This window comes from Botryllus schlosseri, chromosome 1 (assembly GCF_051294905.1).
Source record: "Botryllus schlosseri isolate E-star chromosome 1, Bs_hap1, whole genome shotgun sequence".
NCBI lineage: Eukaryota > Metazoa > Chordata > Ascidiacea > Stolidobranchia > Styelidae > Botryllus > Botryllus schlosseri.
In genome coordinates this window covers 6,825,019-6,843,962 of record NC_137236.1, presented here as the reverse complement: position 1 = coordinate 6,843,962, position 18,944 = coordinate 6,825,019, and the positions used below count along the sequence as shown (strand labels likewise).

General features: G+C 39.5%; 1 protein-coding gene and 1 long non-coding RNA gene across 9 annotated transcripts in view; one reads left to right on the top strand and one right to left on the bottom strand.

Annotated features, from left to right (window-relative positions):
- LOC145432990 (uncharacterized) overlaps positions 1-18,944 on the top strand; it is a 299,451-nt gene that overhangs the window by 68,826 nt on the left and 211,681 nt on the right. The window contains exon 3 of one of the 7 annotated variants that reach the window (XM_080309992.1): positions 17,732-17,880. The exons of the other annotated variants lie outside the window; for them this stretch is intronic. Coding sequence (XP_080166118.1) covers positions 17,732-17,880 — 149 coding nt within the window. The remainder of the gene's footprint in view (positions 1-17,731; positions 17,881-18,944) is intronic. 7 annotated transcript variants of the gene reach the window in all.
- Positions 6,038-18,944, bottom strand: part of LOC145433515 (uncharacterized) — a 112,488-nt gene continuing 99,581 nt past the window's right edge. The window contains exons 2-4 of one of the 2 annotated variants that reach the window (XR_013913123.1): positions 7,894-8,037; positions 7,356-7,693; positions 6,038-6,352 (exon numbers count right to left, since the gene is read on the bottom strand). This is a non-coding gene — a long non-coding RNA (uncharacterized LOC145433515). Of the gene's footprint in view, positions 6,353-7,355; positions 8,038-18,944 lie in introns of both variants that reach the window. The other variant, XR_013913122.1, reaches the window with a different exon arrangement.

Sequence of the window (18,944 nt, the reverse complement as noted above, 5' to 3'; positions counted from 1 at the left end):
AGATGTTCATCCAAAACTGACGTTAATTGGTGCAACCGTATGACCTCTCCCCACCACCAATTCGGATTGATCCAAATCCAGATTTCCATCAAATCCGAAAATCCACATTTTGATTCAAAACTAACGCCAGATGTAGTTGGTGCTAGCATATGCCCCCCACCAATTCAGCGAAATCCAACTCCAGATTCTCATCACGATTTACCTTGAAATCCATCAGAAATCAAACGACTTACCTTGCAAAAGACAACGAAATCCATCAGATAGGTAAAGGCAAGGACTTACCTTGCAAATGTGTAAGGAATCTTGCAAATAGGTAAGGATTTACCTTGCAAATGGGCAACGATTTACCCTGCAAATGGGTAACAAATCTTGCAAATGGGAAAGGCTTTACCTTGCAAATGGGAAAGAATGCTTGCAAATGAGCAAGGAATGATTTCACCTTGCAAATGACCAACGACGGACATGGTGAGGTGATCCGCCAACCAGAGCAAGACTCAGCTGGGTTCACCCCCCACAAATTTGGCGTAATCCAAATTCAAAAATCCTGATGTTCATCCAACTCAGGTAACACGGCCACTTGGGGACAACAAGGGACCAACGCGGGTCGAAAGCAAGTGACCACGAGGGAAACCAACTGGTAACCACAAAATTGTGGCGGCTATATATGTCGGTATTAGGTGGGGTACCACTTGGGTGCCCAACGACGCCGGATAGGTGCCACAGCCCACCACCGCAATCGACCACTAGCCCTGTCTCCTACTTCTGTACCATCTCATCAACCAATATCATATCCCGAAACCTAATACAACAACATCTATTCACACAGTCATCGGGCAAATCAGTATATTGCAAAACCGACGTTAATCGGCGCATCAATCGCGTCTTCATCCACTTATACAAGGTACAAATCGTATTTCATACAGACTTTTAAGCGTAAGCATAGAGACCAACAACAGTAGTCAATTAATTTAGTAACGTAGGCCTACTTCAATAGCTGCGTTAAAGTCAATCCGTGGTCGATACAAGTTCTTTGAACTCTCTGGCTGCATGTTGGACGTATAAACCCTCAGTGAAGACTGCACGTCAACATAAGTTTGACTGGAACGAGGCTTGGTCTTGTTAGGCCAGCGGTTCTCAACCGGGGGTCCGCGAAGCAATTTCAGGGGGTCCGCGAGACCTCTAAATTTTTAAAAAGGCTGATAACATATTTTTTATTTTATTTTTTAATTTAAGAAAGCATGAGGCAGTTTCGCACCACAAATGCTAAAACCTCATGACTCATATCATCATAATAATCGTCTGACATGGACTGTCGTAGTGTGGAAACTCAGTTTCATTGCCAATTTTCCAAAAACCTGCTGATACAAACAAATTGCTGTTTAGAGATGTTTTGTTGGGGTTTGTGGAAAAAATAAAAATATGGAGATATTATAGTACACTATAGTAACGTCAATCAGGGTGACTTCGTAATGTCTGCGAAACCTTTTCAATTTGAAGTTAGCAGTCTCATCAAATTAGTGAACAGTCGTTTGAAATAAAAATTTCCGAAGTATTTCCATAATTTGGCCCAATGCATGGAACAGCTTCTTGGAGGTACAGAACTTTAATATACAATTGAATAGTATATTCATATTGAAATGAACCCGAATATTTTCGGCTGACGCTCGTCATAAGTCGGACAATGATATATCTATACTCTTAAAGCTCGGCTGTCAGATTTTGAGCATTCTTATTGCGGATGCCCTATCGACAAGGCTGATTTTTTGATGAACAAGGAGTGTTTCGTTGCTATCAAAGCATTACGCTCCAGCCCCGAAATTCATATCATCAGTTATATTGGTATGCAGCCTTGTCTCGTTAATATTCAATTGCTCATGGTCGAAAATGTTTGCTCGTAAATATATATGCAAACCCGAACAGAACAAATCGTTTCATGACAGTCTTTCTCTGGTTGGAAACTTGGATCCATTAGTTTGCGCATAAAATTTGTCTGCACTTCTAGATGAGGATTTCACTTTGACAGTAGAAACTCTCTGCGCGCCGATCAAAATGTCGTTGCAGGCCGAATCCGACCAGCGGTCCGTATGTTGCCCGTCCCTGCGCTAGATGCTTGACGTGATATGTTCATAAAATATGTGTTTCTTCATTTGGAGCCATAAATGTTGCAATCACGCCAACAGTATCGTCGGAAGCGTTATGTGTTAATATTGCATTAGCCTTCATCTATCTTTGTGGAAATGATTTTCGGCACTCCTCGTTCATATCAAAACAAAGACGCGGATTTTCAAGACACGACCACGTACTTCAAGAAATACAGCAGCAAAATTAGCTTTGAAATAACAAAAGTCCACCAATTTCTACATAAATAGTATGATGTCATCTTCAAGAAAAACCAATATTTTGCTGTTTATCACAAGCCTACAGTTCATATGTGCACAAAACAGATGAAGGTTGCACCATAATAGAGCTAAAATTTTACTAAAACTTGAGGGGGTCCGCGAGGGTCCGTGACGGTCAAAAGGGGTCCGCGAAGCCAAAAAGGTTGAGAACCACTGTGTTAGGCTAATGTTCATTGTCGAAAACATTGGCTCGCGAGTGAATGTAGACGAGGGCCACATTATCGTATACGACCGGAAGCTAGCTGCGGGCCGCATGTTGCCCGCCCCTGATTTAGAACAACCCACAGTCGCTCAACATAGACTTTGGAACAACCAAGCATGAAACCATGGAAAACTGAATGGGATAGAACGGTAACTGCGTGGCCTGTCAATCATTTACGGTTGAATAACAATCAGTAGATAACAATCAATCAACCCAGAATGTTTTGGTGGTTTGCTGTGGTGCTACAGTGATGAGCGGAGTCTGCTTTTCGAGACTCCGAGTCCCTCCGACAACTTTGGTCTCTGAGGCAAAGTCCCTCCGACTCCGGGGATCTCAATCCCAGACTCCGAGATAACCCGACGAATCTTGTCCAGTCCCCGAAATATATTCAGACCATTGTCGAAGAATCCCAATCGATGTTTTCGATAGCCTGTCTGATATTCGTACCAGTTTTTTTAGTATCCGTGAATTGCCGAACTTCTGAAAGTCAAGTTCTCTCCAACAAAATGGTAAGTCAAGCTAATAGAACTGCGACCCTCTAGATCGGTCCACATATCTGTGGTGATGCCAGCCAGCCCATAACACTTGATAGCAACTCTTAGTTCCTCTGACAGCTTCTGCTTCAAAGATGAAGCCTCCTCATCGAACTTACGTTTCACCGTAAGTCTGGATGGCAAAACGTCTTCTGCACAACACCACGACAAACCGGCACTTCTTCGGTATTCTCCACCCGGCGATCAGTGTTCCCCATGATCACCTTCTCCTTTGATTACTCGCTTACTTGCATTTCAACTGCGATCAATTCTTCTTACAAGCTTCGATATGTCTTCGAAGATGCGACGTACCACTTGTCAACTTGTGATGCTTTAGCTGAACATTGCAATTTTGACATCTCGCAAACCCAGTATACTGGCCGTTATTATCATGCAGCATCAGAGTGAAATCCTTCCACACGTCACTCTTTTTCTGCGTCTTAGAGAGTAACCCACTTGACGTCGACGGTGCTTCAGTCATTATATGAAAACGACGAAGGAAGACCAGTCAGTTCGAACTAACTACCACTAACACCACCGAAATCGACGATCACATCACAGGTTTCAGTAAATTAAGTTCCGCATCGCCATGAAACAGTTGATGGAACTGCACTGTACTAAACATACATGATGCATCACTGACGCACCGATCGACGCTCCTTGGAGTTGACTAAATGACTAGTGACTTCCAATTTTGAAGCTGATACATGATATCTGGAATTTGGAGTCTGAGACAGACCAGCAGCAGAAACTTGATAGCGGTGCTGATTTTTCTTATCACATCAAAGTCATTTCTCAATCAAACAAAACATTACATGACGAAAATTCAGAAGAGTTCTGGATGACTGACTACGTCAATCAATATTGAAGGAAGCATAGTTGAGTTGATGCGAGCAGAGCAAAGCAGACGGTTGTAGTTATTTAGTGTGGCTGTTCAAAAATTCGGAATATTCTGTTTTTACAGGGTAAGATCAGCTTACCTTGGTGATTTATGTATTGTTGAAATCTTTAAAGCGGGCTTAGATGCTGGTATGCCTCTGTGAGCGGATCTTACTAGCGAAAAGTCGTGGCAATGTCATTAAATCATGTAACACATTGCATAAGTTATTATTGTTTCCATCCAGATACTTGCTTGTTGTATGTATATTTCTCACAGATATAAAGGTAATATTGATGTAACACTTATTATCTATATCTCTCACTGCAAATTGCAAGTACGATGAAAGTTGCGAAAAGTTATCACAAAAGTGGTATCGGATATTATCTTGTTTCAACTGATACCAACGTTGGGAATACATTTTCACAAAATGGACCTATTACTATATTGAATGTCATCAGGATAATGGGATATATTCCGTTATGATCATGAACTTGCTGGAAGAATCAGGGTAGCTAAAGGCTGTATCATAGGGAAGCCCCGCTGTATGTTGCGGTAAATGTTTCGCACAATTACTGGGGTAGCATGAAAATTAGTCACGATACAAATACGCAAGGAGGAATATGATGTGACTATAGAAGACTGCAATGACAGCAACGTGGAAGATTCTGGAGATCTCATCTCATAATATGGTGACATTCAGCAGTGGATTCAAAGACTGCATCTCAAGGCAGGGAGAATATGATGCACTGCGAACGATATTGGGTGCCTTCAAGTTTGTGAACTACAGACACTGCTCAACGGAAATGCCTTGCTAGATCACTAGGTTACTCTCCAGTCCCCAATTGCAGTGCAGATGGCTGATTTTTATGCACTTGTCAATCATTTTTGCATGTTACCGGTCATATTACAACTTTACAAGGTGCAACTGTCTGTGTTTTGGTTTGTAATCAATAGTGTCTTCTGGTCAAAGCTATCGATAGATATCGGGGGCAAAACTTACAACACTCCGGAAAAATATCTGCTATAAACTCCGACTCCACTCCGGGTATCACAAAATTGGCAAAACTCCGCTCCGAATCCACTCCGACTCCGCTCCGGTGCTCATCACTGGGTGCTACGGCTTACGTAACAGCCATACATCGGGTTAAGTAAGTGTCATTATTATCGTTATCGTGACTAGTCTAAATTAATTTTCATGTAGTTATAATGACTGTACGTCGCTATCAAGTTGAACATCGACACCAGTGTCCTTTGTAGTTTCTAATATGCTATAGTGCGGTACGATGTGTAGTATTTAGGCTGCAATGCTATATGTTTGAATTGCATCATAAATTGTATAGTAATTGGTTATCCGACCAGCTTATACCAACTCCGATCACTTTTGATCCATCAAAACAGGATAGTGTATAATTATTTCGCTAGCATCTAGACCAGGAGTTCCCAAACTTTTTATAGTCGCGACCCCACCTCTCAATTTGGCGTGCTGGTTACTAAAAAAGGCCAGTGAAGCTGGCGACTATATTATGTGCGTAGTAGCTCGTCAACCTCCTTCCTTAGATTGAAAAAAATCAATCAAGAATGTAGAAACATATATTAGTATTTTTAAGCGACTTCTATCTATATCCAATCAAAGTAGCCTAAGTTAAATAAATAGAAATACAGATAACGATCTATAGTAGCCTAAGTTAAATAAATAGAAATACAGATAACGATCTATAAGTTATTATTCGACTGCGCTGAGCCTGCAATTGTGTATTATACTGTTACGCATCTGCATAGCACTACCGGCACTTAGTTCTTATTAAACGTCATATTGATTTTATTTTTTTCAGATTAACACATTCTATCTGCCCTATTGACTGTCTCCCTGCGCATCTAATGATTGTTATCAGTTATTGCACGGTCATTAAGGAACGATATGAACACTAAAATCGGATATATTGTTGACTGCTATTTATATGTTTGTAAGCCTCTCATTTCTCATCTATTCAATAAATAAACTACTCTCAATATTCATGTGCAATTGTGCATTGTGCAGGATTGTATATTGACGAATTAAAAGGAATCTTGTCAATTAATCAACAACTTGCTAGATGCCTGCCAGTTCTGCAAAGCTATCCGGGGCACAGCTGGATAGATGAAGACGCATATACCAAAGTATAAACACGGTTAACATGAAAGATAGCCATGACTCTTCATATCCAGCAAATGGGTTGGGTGTCAGTGACAGTTTCAGGTTTTTCAACATCAGACATAGTAATATCCTCGTCCATCAGTGCACGGTCTGTGGCGTTCTGATATGACTTGTCGATATTGGACTTTTCATGTAGGCCTACATCTGAAAAATAAAATCCTGATGATCACAAACAAGGTAGGGACAAGAGTTAAGTGATGAGATAATGTCAGCCTGGGTGGAATGGTTTCAAACGGTAGGTGAACCTCCATTAATTCTTGGTAGGGTTGTAATGTCAGACTCGAGTGGCCATTTTTGGTGACTCGAGTCATTTTCTGAAAAACGAAAAATTACTCGACTTATTGCACTCGAGTCATTGCGCATGACTCGGACCAAGTCATATGACTCGAAGTTGGGTCTGCTAAGATAGGCATTTCATTGTAATTTCAGTAATTTCAAAGAATGATCAAGTTATCATGCTATTATTATTTCGTCTATCAGTACTGGTACTTGAAAATGCTACCAGAAACTGTCGAAAGTGAGGAAAATTAGTATATTATGAATGCAAAGCATTCAATATCACTGGGCGGAGTTGTGTAAGAAGTGGGTTTCGCGTGACATTAACTGGGAGCCGAACAGTCAACACAATGACTCGGAATCGAGTCTAAACACTATGACTCGCACTCGACACTCCACTCCATGACTTGGATTTGACTCGGTGGTGAATTTAACATGAATCGAGTCAAAACTATAAAAGTGAGATTGACTTGTGACTGGGTTACAACCCCGTTTCTTGGCACGAGTAACACAAATGTTAACACTACCACTGCATCAAATTTGAACAACTAGGAAATTTTCAGCTTTTCCAAATTATATCAGAATTAGAGCGATACACTTTTTACAAATTAGACTAGAATTTGAATTAGGAGTACACAGTTTTTATTCAAACCGCATCAGAATTATAGCTACACAGTACACAGTATTTCAAAATTAGTTAGAATAGACAGAATTAGATGACATGCTTTTCGGTCTAATAAGTCTAGGTAAACAACTAGTTTGCCCTGTATACAGATCACAAGAAAGCCTCATAACAAATCAGCACAGACCGATTCAAAACTTGGATTAATACCATCCCATAATCTCAGGCATCTACAAAGATCAAACTTACCCAAAGTAGCCTTCAACGTTTATAGTAATGATGTTCAACATTAGCACAGGCTGCAACAGATGCTGTCCATTCGAAAAAGATATCATCTTCGTGCCAGCGTCATCACCAAACATTCTGTATTGTAGGGTTACAATACGTCCTCTTTTAAGAGGATTTGCCCTCTTTTTTACTTTTGTGAAAGTGTCCTTGGAGGACGCCCAAATGTCCTCTTTTTTTGAGAATTGAGGTTAAATATAAGGCCGAATTCGACAGAGACATAATCAGTCAGCACTGCAGTAACGCTCCGGCGGCCATTTCGAGAGCTGGGCCGGAAAGTTGACCTTTGTTTGGGCAATCACCTGACAATGTGAAAGAAAAACTGAGTGAAGGGAAAGCGCGAGAGGCCTGAGTTTGCAGTGTTGGGACATTTCTGTGTCAAGGAGTTTACAAGTCATTCACTTCATAACGTTATCAAGGCACATGCCAGATACTGTCAATAATTACATTCAAAGTAATTTAGACAAGACAAGTTACTTAAGATAATAATAATAGCACTTACTTGGCCCGTTGTACGCTGTTACGTAAGCCGGAGAATAACAGCAAACCATCGAAAGATTCTGGCTCTACTGATTGTTATTCAACCGTAAATGATTGACAGGCCACGTAGTTACCGTTCTATCCCATTCAGTTTTCCATGATGAAACTAAAACAACAAACGAATGTCAAAGGGCACACGGTGAATGCAGATTTTACAGTCAGGGAGAGTGTCACGCGGATGCAGGTAACGTACTCCACTTTTTGCTGGAGGTAATCCCGCTATTTTCAAAGATTGTACCGGTGTACCCATTTGTATGGCTAGCTTGTCTTTTATATTTTCTGCTTTACTTTTTTCCATTCAGTGTGAGTGCATGCCTCTTCTCTACATCCACGGATATCTAGAACTAGTTCTAAATATCCCTGTCTACATCGTCTAGTCGCAGTCTTGTGGTGTTTTGAAATGAATAAAATATTCATAAACTGAATAACTGTTACTGCTAGCACAAGGTTTATCGCGTCAGTAACCGCAATGATAAATATTATATCATTGGTGGTAACGGCTACACTGCAAATGCAAAAACTAATTATCCGTTAGATGACACTGACAAGCTACATGCTTCGCTGATTTCGTTTCCAAACACGGAGTGATATCAGTGTGATTTTCGTGTTGCTTCTCTGTTAAAACCAATCTTTGTGATATTCGGTTGGAGGATGAAGCTGATGCGGCCGCTCCTGGAATATACCACAGTATGAAATTAATTGACGATGTTCCAAAATACAATTTAGATTACGGATAATCAACTCGATCATTCGCGAGGTGGGGGTATTAGACCGCAATAACTCTTAGGTTTCGTGTCAATACTCAATAATACAACGAATAAAAAGTAAAGCAAATCGATGGATGAAGTTTTCATAACTGCATTATGGCAGGGTTGCGTCTGATTTAGCACTGTTCAGTGTTCACCTTGTGGGTAGTTGAAGGTCCTTCAATTCATTCTCGAGATGTTGATATACGTATTACGATTCTTTCAACAGGCATTACTTGAGTCTTCAGTTAACTAATCATCTTTAATTCAATAACAGTGCTTGACTATATTATAATAATCGTAGGATAATTATAGTTGATCGACAATCATGGTGCAGATTGTGTGTAGAAATGTAGAGAAACATTCAGTGAAGATGATGGACGAAATACATCGAATGAAGCAAGAAAACGATCATTGTGATTTCATAATTCAAGTGGGAGATGATGTCTATTACACTCACAAAAATGTATTGTCGGCTGGTTGTGCTTATTTCAAAGCGATGTTGAAACACGACACTAAAGAGAGTCGTGAAGGAAAAGTCGTTTTGAAAGAGGTCGATTCTCAGAGTGTGAAAAACTGCATTGATTTCATATACTCGGGCAAATTTGAGATTCCTGATAAAAAGATGAATGATCTTCTACATGTCGCAATCATGATGCAGTTGGAAGATGTGAAGCAGGCAGTATCTGACGTTTTGGAGGAATCAGTTGATGTAGAGAACTACTTTCCCACAAGAAATGTTGCCGATATATATGGACTGGATGCCCTCTCTACACGATGTGAAGCGTTTTTTATTGAAAATATCATGAAAATATCAAACCAACCTGAATTTGGAGGCATTGAAAAAACCAACATCCTCAAATTTGTGATCTCAGAAAAATCAAAGTTGTGCGAAGAAGAAAAACTTACGCTATTGTTCAATTGGATTGAGAAAAATCGCAAAAATCAGGAACATTTGGACGAATGTCTTGAAGCAATCAAGTTTGATAAAGTACCTCCGGCATTTTTAGAACGTCTTTTGAAATCAAACCAAATTATCAATAACGACTTGGGACTGTACAAGTTGATCACTGGACATCTTTTAGAAGCTTCAAAGGCATCGCACAAAATGAATAAAGAAATTGTCAATGATGAATTGATAATTCTTTTTGATGATGACGCAGATTGTATCCGATCCTTCAATCCAGTAACTGAGAAAGTAGAAAAGTTTCATGTTGAGAAGTTTGGGAATTTAACAAATTTCTCAGCGATTTCTCTAGACTCGTATATCTACATTTTATGTAGGAATAAATCAGTTCATCGACTCAATTTTCAGAGCAAAAATTCAAAATGGGAAAGGATAAAAGATATGATTTGTGACCATGGATGGTATCCTCGCTCAGTTTCTTTGTCGGGATCGATTTTTGTTGTTGGAGGAAGTTATAATAAAGCAACAAGTGATGTGGAAATATTTACTTCTCTTGTGAATCAATGGTTTCAACTAGAAGACAAACCTTCAGAGATTCGTGTAACAAGTCTCGTATCATTGAATGACTCCATCTATTGCATCGGCGGTATAGCACAAGATGGTGTCATAGTTCCATCATTCTGCAGATTCACTCCATCTTCATCAGAGTGGGTTGATCTCGACCCAATGAGATATCCTGTGTGTGGGAGTGGTGTTGTTGCAGTTGATCAGAAGATATTTGTGATCGGTGGGGTGAGTGGAGGAAAGAAAATCGACAACGTAGAATGTTACGATGTTACTTCAGCTCAGTGGACTTCATTATCTTGTATGAATGCTTGTCACGGTCCAGTTTCTGCTTATCACATTGACAAGTGGATTTTTGCAGTAACAGATGGAGAAACTTCTAACACAATTGAAAAGTTTGATTCATCGCAGGATAAATGGACGATAGTGAAACCAAAAGTAGATCAAGGTTTTCAAATTTACACATCCGTATTTTTGAAGAGATAGATTGCACTCACATGAGCAGACTTTAAGAAATTATAGGATTTTTTGAATGCAGGTCAACCTAGAACTACAATTAACATGCTTCAAAAATCTGCAACTAGCGAACTAAAGCACAACTAAGTCGATTAATTCTGAAGCAACTACAATTCTGATAATGCAAATTACTGAATTGGAAATGAGAAAAAAAAATACTGGAGATAGAATCTGGGTTTCAAAAGAACGAGGTTTTGAGTTCGAAATGGGACGGTTTTTCGACTCCCAAAACCCACCCCTGGTTACGCTACTGTTAGTAGTGTTGACTCTAAGCTAACAGGGGATGCAAAAAAATCACACAACAGAACACTAGTGTCACTATTCGTTCATTTTTCAAAATCTGTAACTAAAACTACACTTGACCGTAAACCAACTAGATTAGTAGTTTGTACATTACAAGTCTGCAGCTGAGACATGAATGAAAATAAAGAGGCTCACAATTACAATTTTCAGTTCATCGAGCTATATCCATCATGATTGCCTTGAAAATTGTGCATTTTTTTGTTCCAAATCAACAGAATTTCGTACCTTTGACTTTTCAAATTTTGTCGTGTGTAAACTACTTTTCGGTAGATTCGTATCATTTGATGAATGTCATAGCAATAGTAACCAGTAATTTTGTGGAAATATACTTCCTGACTTGTACGAAAGTGCATAATCCTGCCGGCAATTCTAGTTGATGCAGCACATCATATATTTAGTTCCTTACTCAATATAGATATGGCTTATGATTTTGATAACTTGGACATTCGATTCCACAATGGTTATATGGCCAATATCAGGAGTGGGCATCCTACTGATCACTGTAGGCCAGGGGCGTCAAACATAACAACCCGCGGGCCGCATCCCCGCCAGACAATTCCATCCGCCCTGCGAAGTCATTCCGATTAAATTGAAAAATGCTTGTATTATCCAACACATTTCTAACAAATGTTGAAATTTTTAGTAGGAATTACTTCCAACAAACAATCCCTCAAGACATCAAATGCCGAGCATGTTCATAGGCCACATTATAACCGTCCGACATGCAGTGGTCTACCCACCATACAGTCGGTGACATTGATTCCCAATTCCAAGAATGCGAAAATTGCATACTGAATTTCGAGTTTTATAGACAAAATTACCGTGAAGTATGGTTATTCATAGAAGCCAATGCAAAACTGTTATTCAGGCTACATGAAGAATATAATAATTACACAAAATTGTAATTTAAATATTCGTGATCGCAGTGCCGTATCATTTCTGACTCAAAAGTTCCCGGCCTCTAGAAAAACCCGTATCACAATTTCATGATAACAGCCTCATGAATCAAATTCCAACGTCCTCGTTTACGTTTAATATCTCGTGTATTCCTCACGTACGCATAGGAATAGCTAACGGCTACGACCAAAACAAATAGAGCATTGAAATATGCCGACTTCTATCGCCGTTAGAGCTACTATTTTAGTGGTCTATTACCGTATATTTAATCCAGAAAATCATCGTATTTTGCCAATTTCGTGGTTTGCGAATAACGGTGCTGCTAGAATAGAACGCGTATGATCCGTAACATAATAAAATGCTTGCTATCAAAGTAAAAAACAAGGTCATGGATTTCAAGTTAACATTTGCCTGGTGCGGCTTGCGGGCGACCTGAAGGTCTGAATCCGACCCGCGTCGCAAGTTGAGTTTGACACCCCTGCTGTAGGCCCTTTAAATTTTTCACTTCCCATGATTCAGTATGAAATAACCCACAGCACTCAATGCTCTATGTGGATGATCTCTTCTTTGTTTAACCGCATACGATATTTGCTCCTGTTATTCACTCTTCAAAAGGTATACCGGTACTCACAACAGTATGTGCTTCCAAATATAGCGTGTATTACAAGTTTATATGCCTGTCATACTTAATGAGAATCGTGGATAGGCTAAACAATGATTAATTACAAAATGAAATTGGAGGGAATTTTTGTTTATCTTGTTGTTTCTATTGTTTTTAACTAATATGGGGGTGCTGATTCATAAATAACATTAGTATTTTGCTATCTATGATCAAGATGCCAAATTTGTACCCATACTCAACATAAACCATTTCGATTATATTTTTATGAGGCGACTATCGTCAACTCGCTATCTACCAAATCTGCTGGTACGATGGCCACTGGCCAGGCTTGAGCAAACTGCATGGTGTATGAAGATTCATTGATTTTACTTTTCATAACCACTCTCCATTTTGTTACAGTGGATTTCAATCAGAATATCATCATTATAAGATAACTTATCATTTTATAGTCTGGTCATCGTATGTGAAATGGCTTTGGTGATAAAAGAAGTTTGCATGACAATATCGACCAATGTCAATCAGTTGGAGTCTGACATGCATCACTGTCTGACAAGTCTATCCGGGAGATGAAAGTGAGTAATTCTGAATTTATTTTTTCGTAAAATCAACGATTTCGGATTCGATTATTTGCGATCCATGCCAGGGTTGTAACCAAGTCACAAGGCTCCGAGTCACAATTCAATCGCACTTTTGTAGTTTTGACTCAAGTCAAGTCGAGTCATTTTCAATGCACCACCGAGTCAAGTCCGAGTCCAAGTCAGTGGGCAGAGGGTCGAGTCCAAGTCATTGTGTTGACTGCTACGTTGTCTGTTAAAGTCTTGTTCAATCCACTTCTCATAACTCTGTTTGGTGATATCGAATGGTTCGCATTTATAAGGTACCAATTTTCCTGACTTTTAGCAGTTTCCGATCGCATTTTCAAGTCCCAGCACCAATAGACAATATGGTGGTTACTTTACTATTCTTCGACATTACAATGAAATGTTGGCCTTTGCCGTCTGAGTCTCGAGTCATGCGCAATGACTCGAGTCCAAGTCGAGTGATTATACAAATTGGCTCAAATCAAGTCGAGTCATTTTCGTATTTTGAGAAAATGACTCGAGTCAAGTCGAGTCATCAGAAAACCGTTACTTGTATAATGATTACCAATCGCATCTGTAATAGGCCTCGTGCGCAAGACGTCGTGTCGCTGGCCCGAACTATCGCGTCGCCAACCTCGCAGGCTTTGGATGCTCTCTACTATCGTTCGGAGACAATGCCGTAAATTGCATAATGATTAGCGATGGTTATGTCATGATTGTTCGACAGTGACATCGCAAAACAGAACAACATCGCGTACTAAAACACAGCTATTCATGTACTGTGAATGCAGGGTGCGTACTATACATGGGTACAGGCTTTTTCCCAGAATTTGCATGCTATTTTAACGGTGCGTATTATACATGGGGGCGTACTATACATGGAAAATTACGGTACTCTTCAAAAGGTATCCTCACAACAATGTGTGCTTCCAAATTGAGCTTGGGTTACTAGTTTATATGCCTAATTGCCTATCTTACTTCATGAGAATCGTGGATTAACAGTGATCACATATCTAGGCCTAATAAGAGCGGATGAAATTTTTCTTTATTTTGCTATTTTATTGTTTCGATGAATTTGGGGGCCCTGATTCAAAAACTGTCAGCAGTTTTTAGCTATCCATGATCAAGATGCTAAATTTGTGCGGGTACGGTTATCAACCATGAACTATTTTGATTATATTTGAATGAGGCGACTATTGGCAACTCGCTATACACCGCATCTGCTGCTACGATAGACAGGTTTGAGCAACATGTGGTGTATATAGAATTATAGATTCATTAATTTTACTTTTCATAACCATTATTATTTTTGTTACAGTGGATTGCAATCAGAAGATCATTTATAACAAAATAGCATATTATTTAATGGTCTGGTCGTTGGATGTGAAATGGCACTGATGATAAAAGAAGTTTGCAAGGCGATCTCAGCCTATCTCAATCAGTTTAAATCTGACACACATCAATGTGTGACAAATCTACCCGGGAGATGAAAGTGAGTAATTCTGAACTTATCCATTTACAAAATCAATGATTTCGGATTCGATTATTTGCCATCAATGCTATAGTAGGGTATTTCGAAATAAATAAATTATTACCAATAATCTCGACTCAAAACCACTAGTGACGATCTTATTTCTATCTGTAACTACACATTTGGTAACTGTAAAGTTCAAATTCGAATAGTTTCTAATCCGATGCATTGTTTCTTTATCATCACAGGCAAGGATTTTCTTGCAATCAGAGTCAAGCAAGTTCATCAATTGTCATTCAAGGTGAGTTATATCCGGCTGCGTATTTTCAAGCCACAATTAGGACCGGCATTCTCTTCGCATAATAATCACCAGCTCATATCCGGAGGTTGTTAGTCTTCAATTTGCTCCTTAGTCTGAAGTTATTACCCCGGTTTGCAGGAGCTGTTTGAACCACGCATGACTGCTAATAGTATATAATTGATGTTGGCTAATAGCTATTCTCACCCGTGCTGCATATTCTTGAAATCCCGTTGAAAAGTGTTCATTCGCGTATGCCTCTATATTCATTAGTGCCTATCGTGGTTGAACTCTATGAGATGATTAATTACATAATTGGGCAGAGGTCAGGGTTAATAAACAACCAAATCTTCCTAAATTGTATGAACGCGCATTGTGACGTCTCTGTAACGTCATTAAGATGGTATGAATAAACCAAAGTGAGCCACTCTCATGTTGACACTGAGATATTTTTTACACCAAATGAAGGCAGTTTCTGGCATTTTTTGCTCTATACAGTTCGAGATGGCTGGTGGAACCCCTGTTTAATTTTACTGTCCATGTCTATTTTTTGTCTGTGTAATTATGGGATTTACTTTCAGGCATTGTCACCAACCAAAAGGCAAGATCTCGATAATGAGATTTCCAGGAATCGTGATGACTGCAGGTGAGTTACTGTGTAATTTTGTAACATATCCACAGTCGGTGACAATGTAGAAATGCCATGGATTTTCATATCAACCTGCTATCTCCCTTAATATCAACGCACCATATATTTACACCCTACAGTCTCACACATTCAGCAGTTACTCATTCCGAGATGACAAAGAAATCGGCAATAAATCTGGCTCACTGATTGCCAGTAAATTCGGAGGGGGGTAAAGTCTGTAATCTTTTTCCGTATCCCGGGGATTCACTGATTAAAATGTTAGGTTGCGTAAAAAAATGCTGCACACAAAATTTGGCTTAATTCCTACCAGTAGAAGCCGACGCAAATTTCACTGTCAGCCCCATGAAGTTGTTATGCTGTCTACAAAAATTATGCAAAAGAAATTTAATGCAATTCCAACCCGTAGAAACAAAGTTATTTCAGTTTTTCATTAATAATTCTGGGTTTACCCACCATCAATACTATTTTTGCAAATCCAAAACTCTCCACTGCAATAATTTCGCTTCTACCGGTTGTTATGCATCGTTCTTTTAGGCAACTCAACAATTTCCTTGGGTTGACAGTAAAATCTAAAAAAAAATTTGAAAAAATACTTCAATTTGCTCTGCCGTGGCTTTGGATGGTTGGAATTGAGCCGAATTTGTTGTGCAGCCTTTTTTTTTAGGCAACCTTACAATTTAATCAGTGACTCCCCGGACTTTGAGAGTTATTTCTGAACAAACCTATTCCACATACATGATCAGAAGTTGTCAAAGTAGTCAAGAAAACTACTCAAGTAGAAGTAGCGATGCGTATTTCATTCAAGTATGAGTAATAGTATTGCTGTTCCAAAAGTAGCTAATTTAAGGTAGAAGTAGAATTTGCTGTCTTTGAAAACTACAGAATTATGTACGTAGATTTGAAAATCAGTCATAAATACACTTTCGGAACCTGGAAACTGACATAACTGTATGTGGACGGTGCAGATAGCTGGGTTTGTGTTGCTACATCCCAGGAGTTATATCTATTTTGACTGCATCAGGATTCTAATATATCATGTGATAGCCTACAAATGACGCCATTGCATAACAACAGTGGCTCTTGACCTCTTTTTCATCCCAGTGCCTACTTTCAGAAAATGTGACGGTATGATGCCCTAAGTCATATTACAATGCCTGTAGTTAATAAGACAATGACTGATGTAGATAAGTTCTGCCCGTACACTACCTTGATGTTTTGCGCTATTAGGAAAGAAAATAAAATAAAATACCGTACGGCAGGTTGTATGATTCCAAACGTTTTGCTGAATTTTAGGCCTGTTTACTGTCATGAAACTCCTATATTAGGATGGAGTGAAAATGGAAAATTTTGAATTTCAAAACGGACACTTGCTCTGTGGTGCCAAAGATCAAAAAAATATTTTCTATAATAATATTGGGCTTGCTCACCCTCTAGTCTAGTGGTTGTGCAATTTCAACGAACGAGCCAAAATTGGATAATTTCCCTACATATTGACAACCGCTTGCACTAGAAAGCTGGTTTTGGGCTTAAAAGATGCAGAAGCCACAACCACCGAGTCAAGTCCAAGTCATCGAGCAGAGGGTCGAGTCCGAGTCACAGTATTATGACTCGAGTCCGAGTCCAAGTCGTTGTGTTGACTGCTCAGTTTCCAGTGAAATTCTTGCTAACACCCACTTTTTATAACTCTGTTTGGTGATATCGATTCGTTAGCATTTCTAATATACTAATTTTCCTCACTTTTAGTAGTTTCTGGTCGCATTTTCAAGTACCAGCACCAATACACGTAATCCCAATAGTGTGGTGACTTTACTATTCTTCGAAATTACAATGGAATGTCTGTCTTGGCCGTCTGAGTCTTGGTTGATATGACTTGGTTCGAGTCAAGTCGAGTCATCAGAAAATCGTGACTCGAGTCGGAGTCGAGTCATTACAACCCTGGGGGCAGCCAACCCATGACCCGGTAATTCTCGAAATTGGAAATAATATAAAAAATGACTTACCCAGGTAATTTATTATGAACTTGCAAAGGCAAACCAAAAATTTGATTTACCTGATCGCAAAATTTGGGATGTTGATGACTAAAATATCAGTTATGTCGCGTAGGCGTATAAGCCACGGGCCAGTCACAATTTTCGTAGATCTTCGTATATGACCATCAAGTAGAATAGATCGAGGCAGATTTATTTGACTGTAAATTTTTCTCAGCACTTCGCGCGATTTATTTTCACTCGATTTCTTGCTTTTAGTATGGGTATCCCCAAATACGCCCAGAATACGGAATTGAGCCTAACTATATATTCGCAATTACGAGAGAACGTGTCGTCCAACATGCGACTTCCTTGCCCTTGCCAAATGTGCCTAGCGGTCAACAAAGACGGCCCGCAATATATGCAAGGTACGGTATAATTTGCCGAATTCATTCATTAACTTTGAAATCTTTCTCCCCTCGCGCAGCTAGGAGTTTTCATGAAATAATAGGTACCGATTTTGATGCGTAGTCAGATAAGTCTTGTTTTCACCGGTACCTAGTCTGGTTCACTCCTATCGGACGACTGAAAAGGTCATCAACATTCAAGTGGCCCGCGCAAAGGCTCTTAGATCGCATGTGGACCTCTGGCCGAAACTGCTGGCCACCCCTGCTTTAGTGGAAAGATATTGGTCGCTCCATATATTCGCACAAAGCGCGACAAGTCTGAGCTCTCCGCTACAGCAGCACCTGAATTTCTCCGTCTTGGTCACGCTGTAACTCTCTTATTGGGAGAACATAACACTTCCTCTTGACAAACTGGAAATAGTGAAAGTAGTCAAGTTACGAAATATGACAGATTACAAGTAAAAGTATTGGAAATTTTAGTTACTCTAGTAGGTGCTACCAGTAGTGGGGAAATACTCGATTACTTGGAAAAAGTACTTTGTTACTGACCACCACTGTGCAGACTTGGACAACTAGATAATTCTAGTCATGAAATTCTTATCTGATTTGTGAAATATTTCTATGCTCTAATGCAGGGGTGGGCAAACTTTTGAGCTCGCGGGCCGCATTCAACATCCGAATCCATTCGCGGGCCGCACTAAATAAAATTGGGATTATAAACCAAAAACGCAATATTGATATTTGATTATATAGTGAGGACATGGAGATATGTGTCAAGCCAATCATTGCTTTGATGATATCGTACATGCGTCAGAAACATATATAGTGGCGAGATTTCATAGGCTGGCGGACCTCAATAACCAATTTGCCTGATTTTTAGAACAGGATTGAAATTCAAATCTGTGAGAAGCGATCTGTTCATAGATTTACTAATTCCACTTTTGGTTCAGTTCCGGGCCACACAATGCTGACAGCATCACGACCATGTCAGCTTCTACTATGTGGAGATAAAATATATATACCACCACCCCATTCTATACGTACAGACAACGAATCTACCTAAGACACGCTCGAATCGTTTTTTA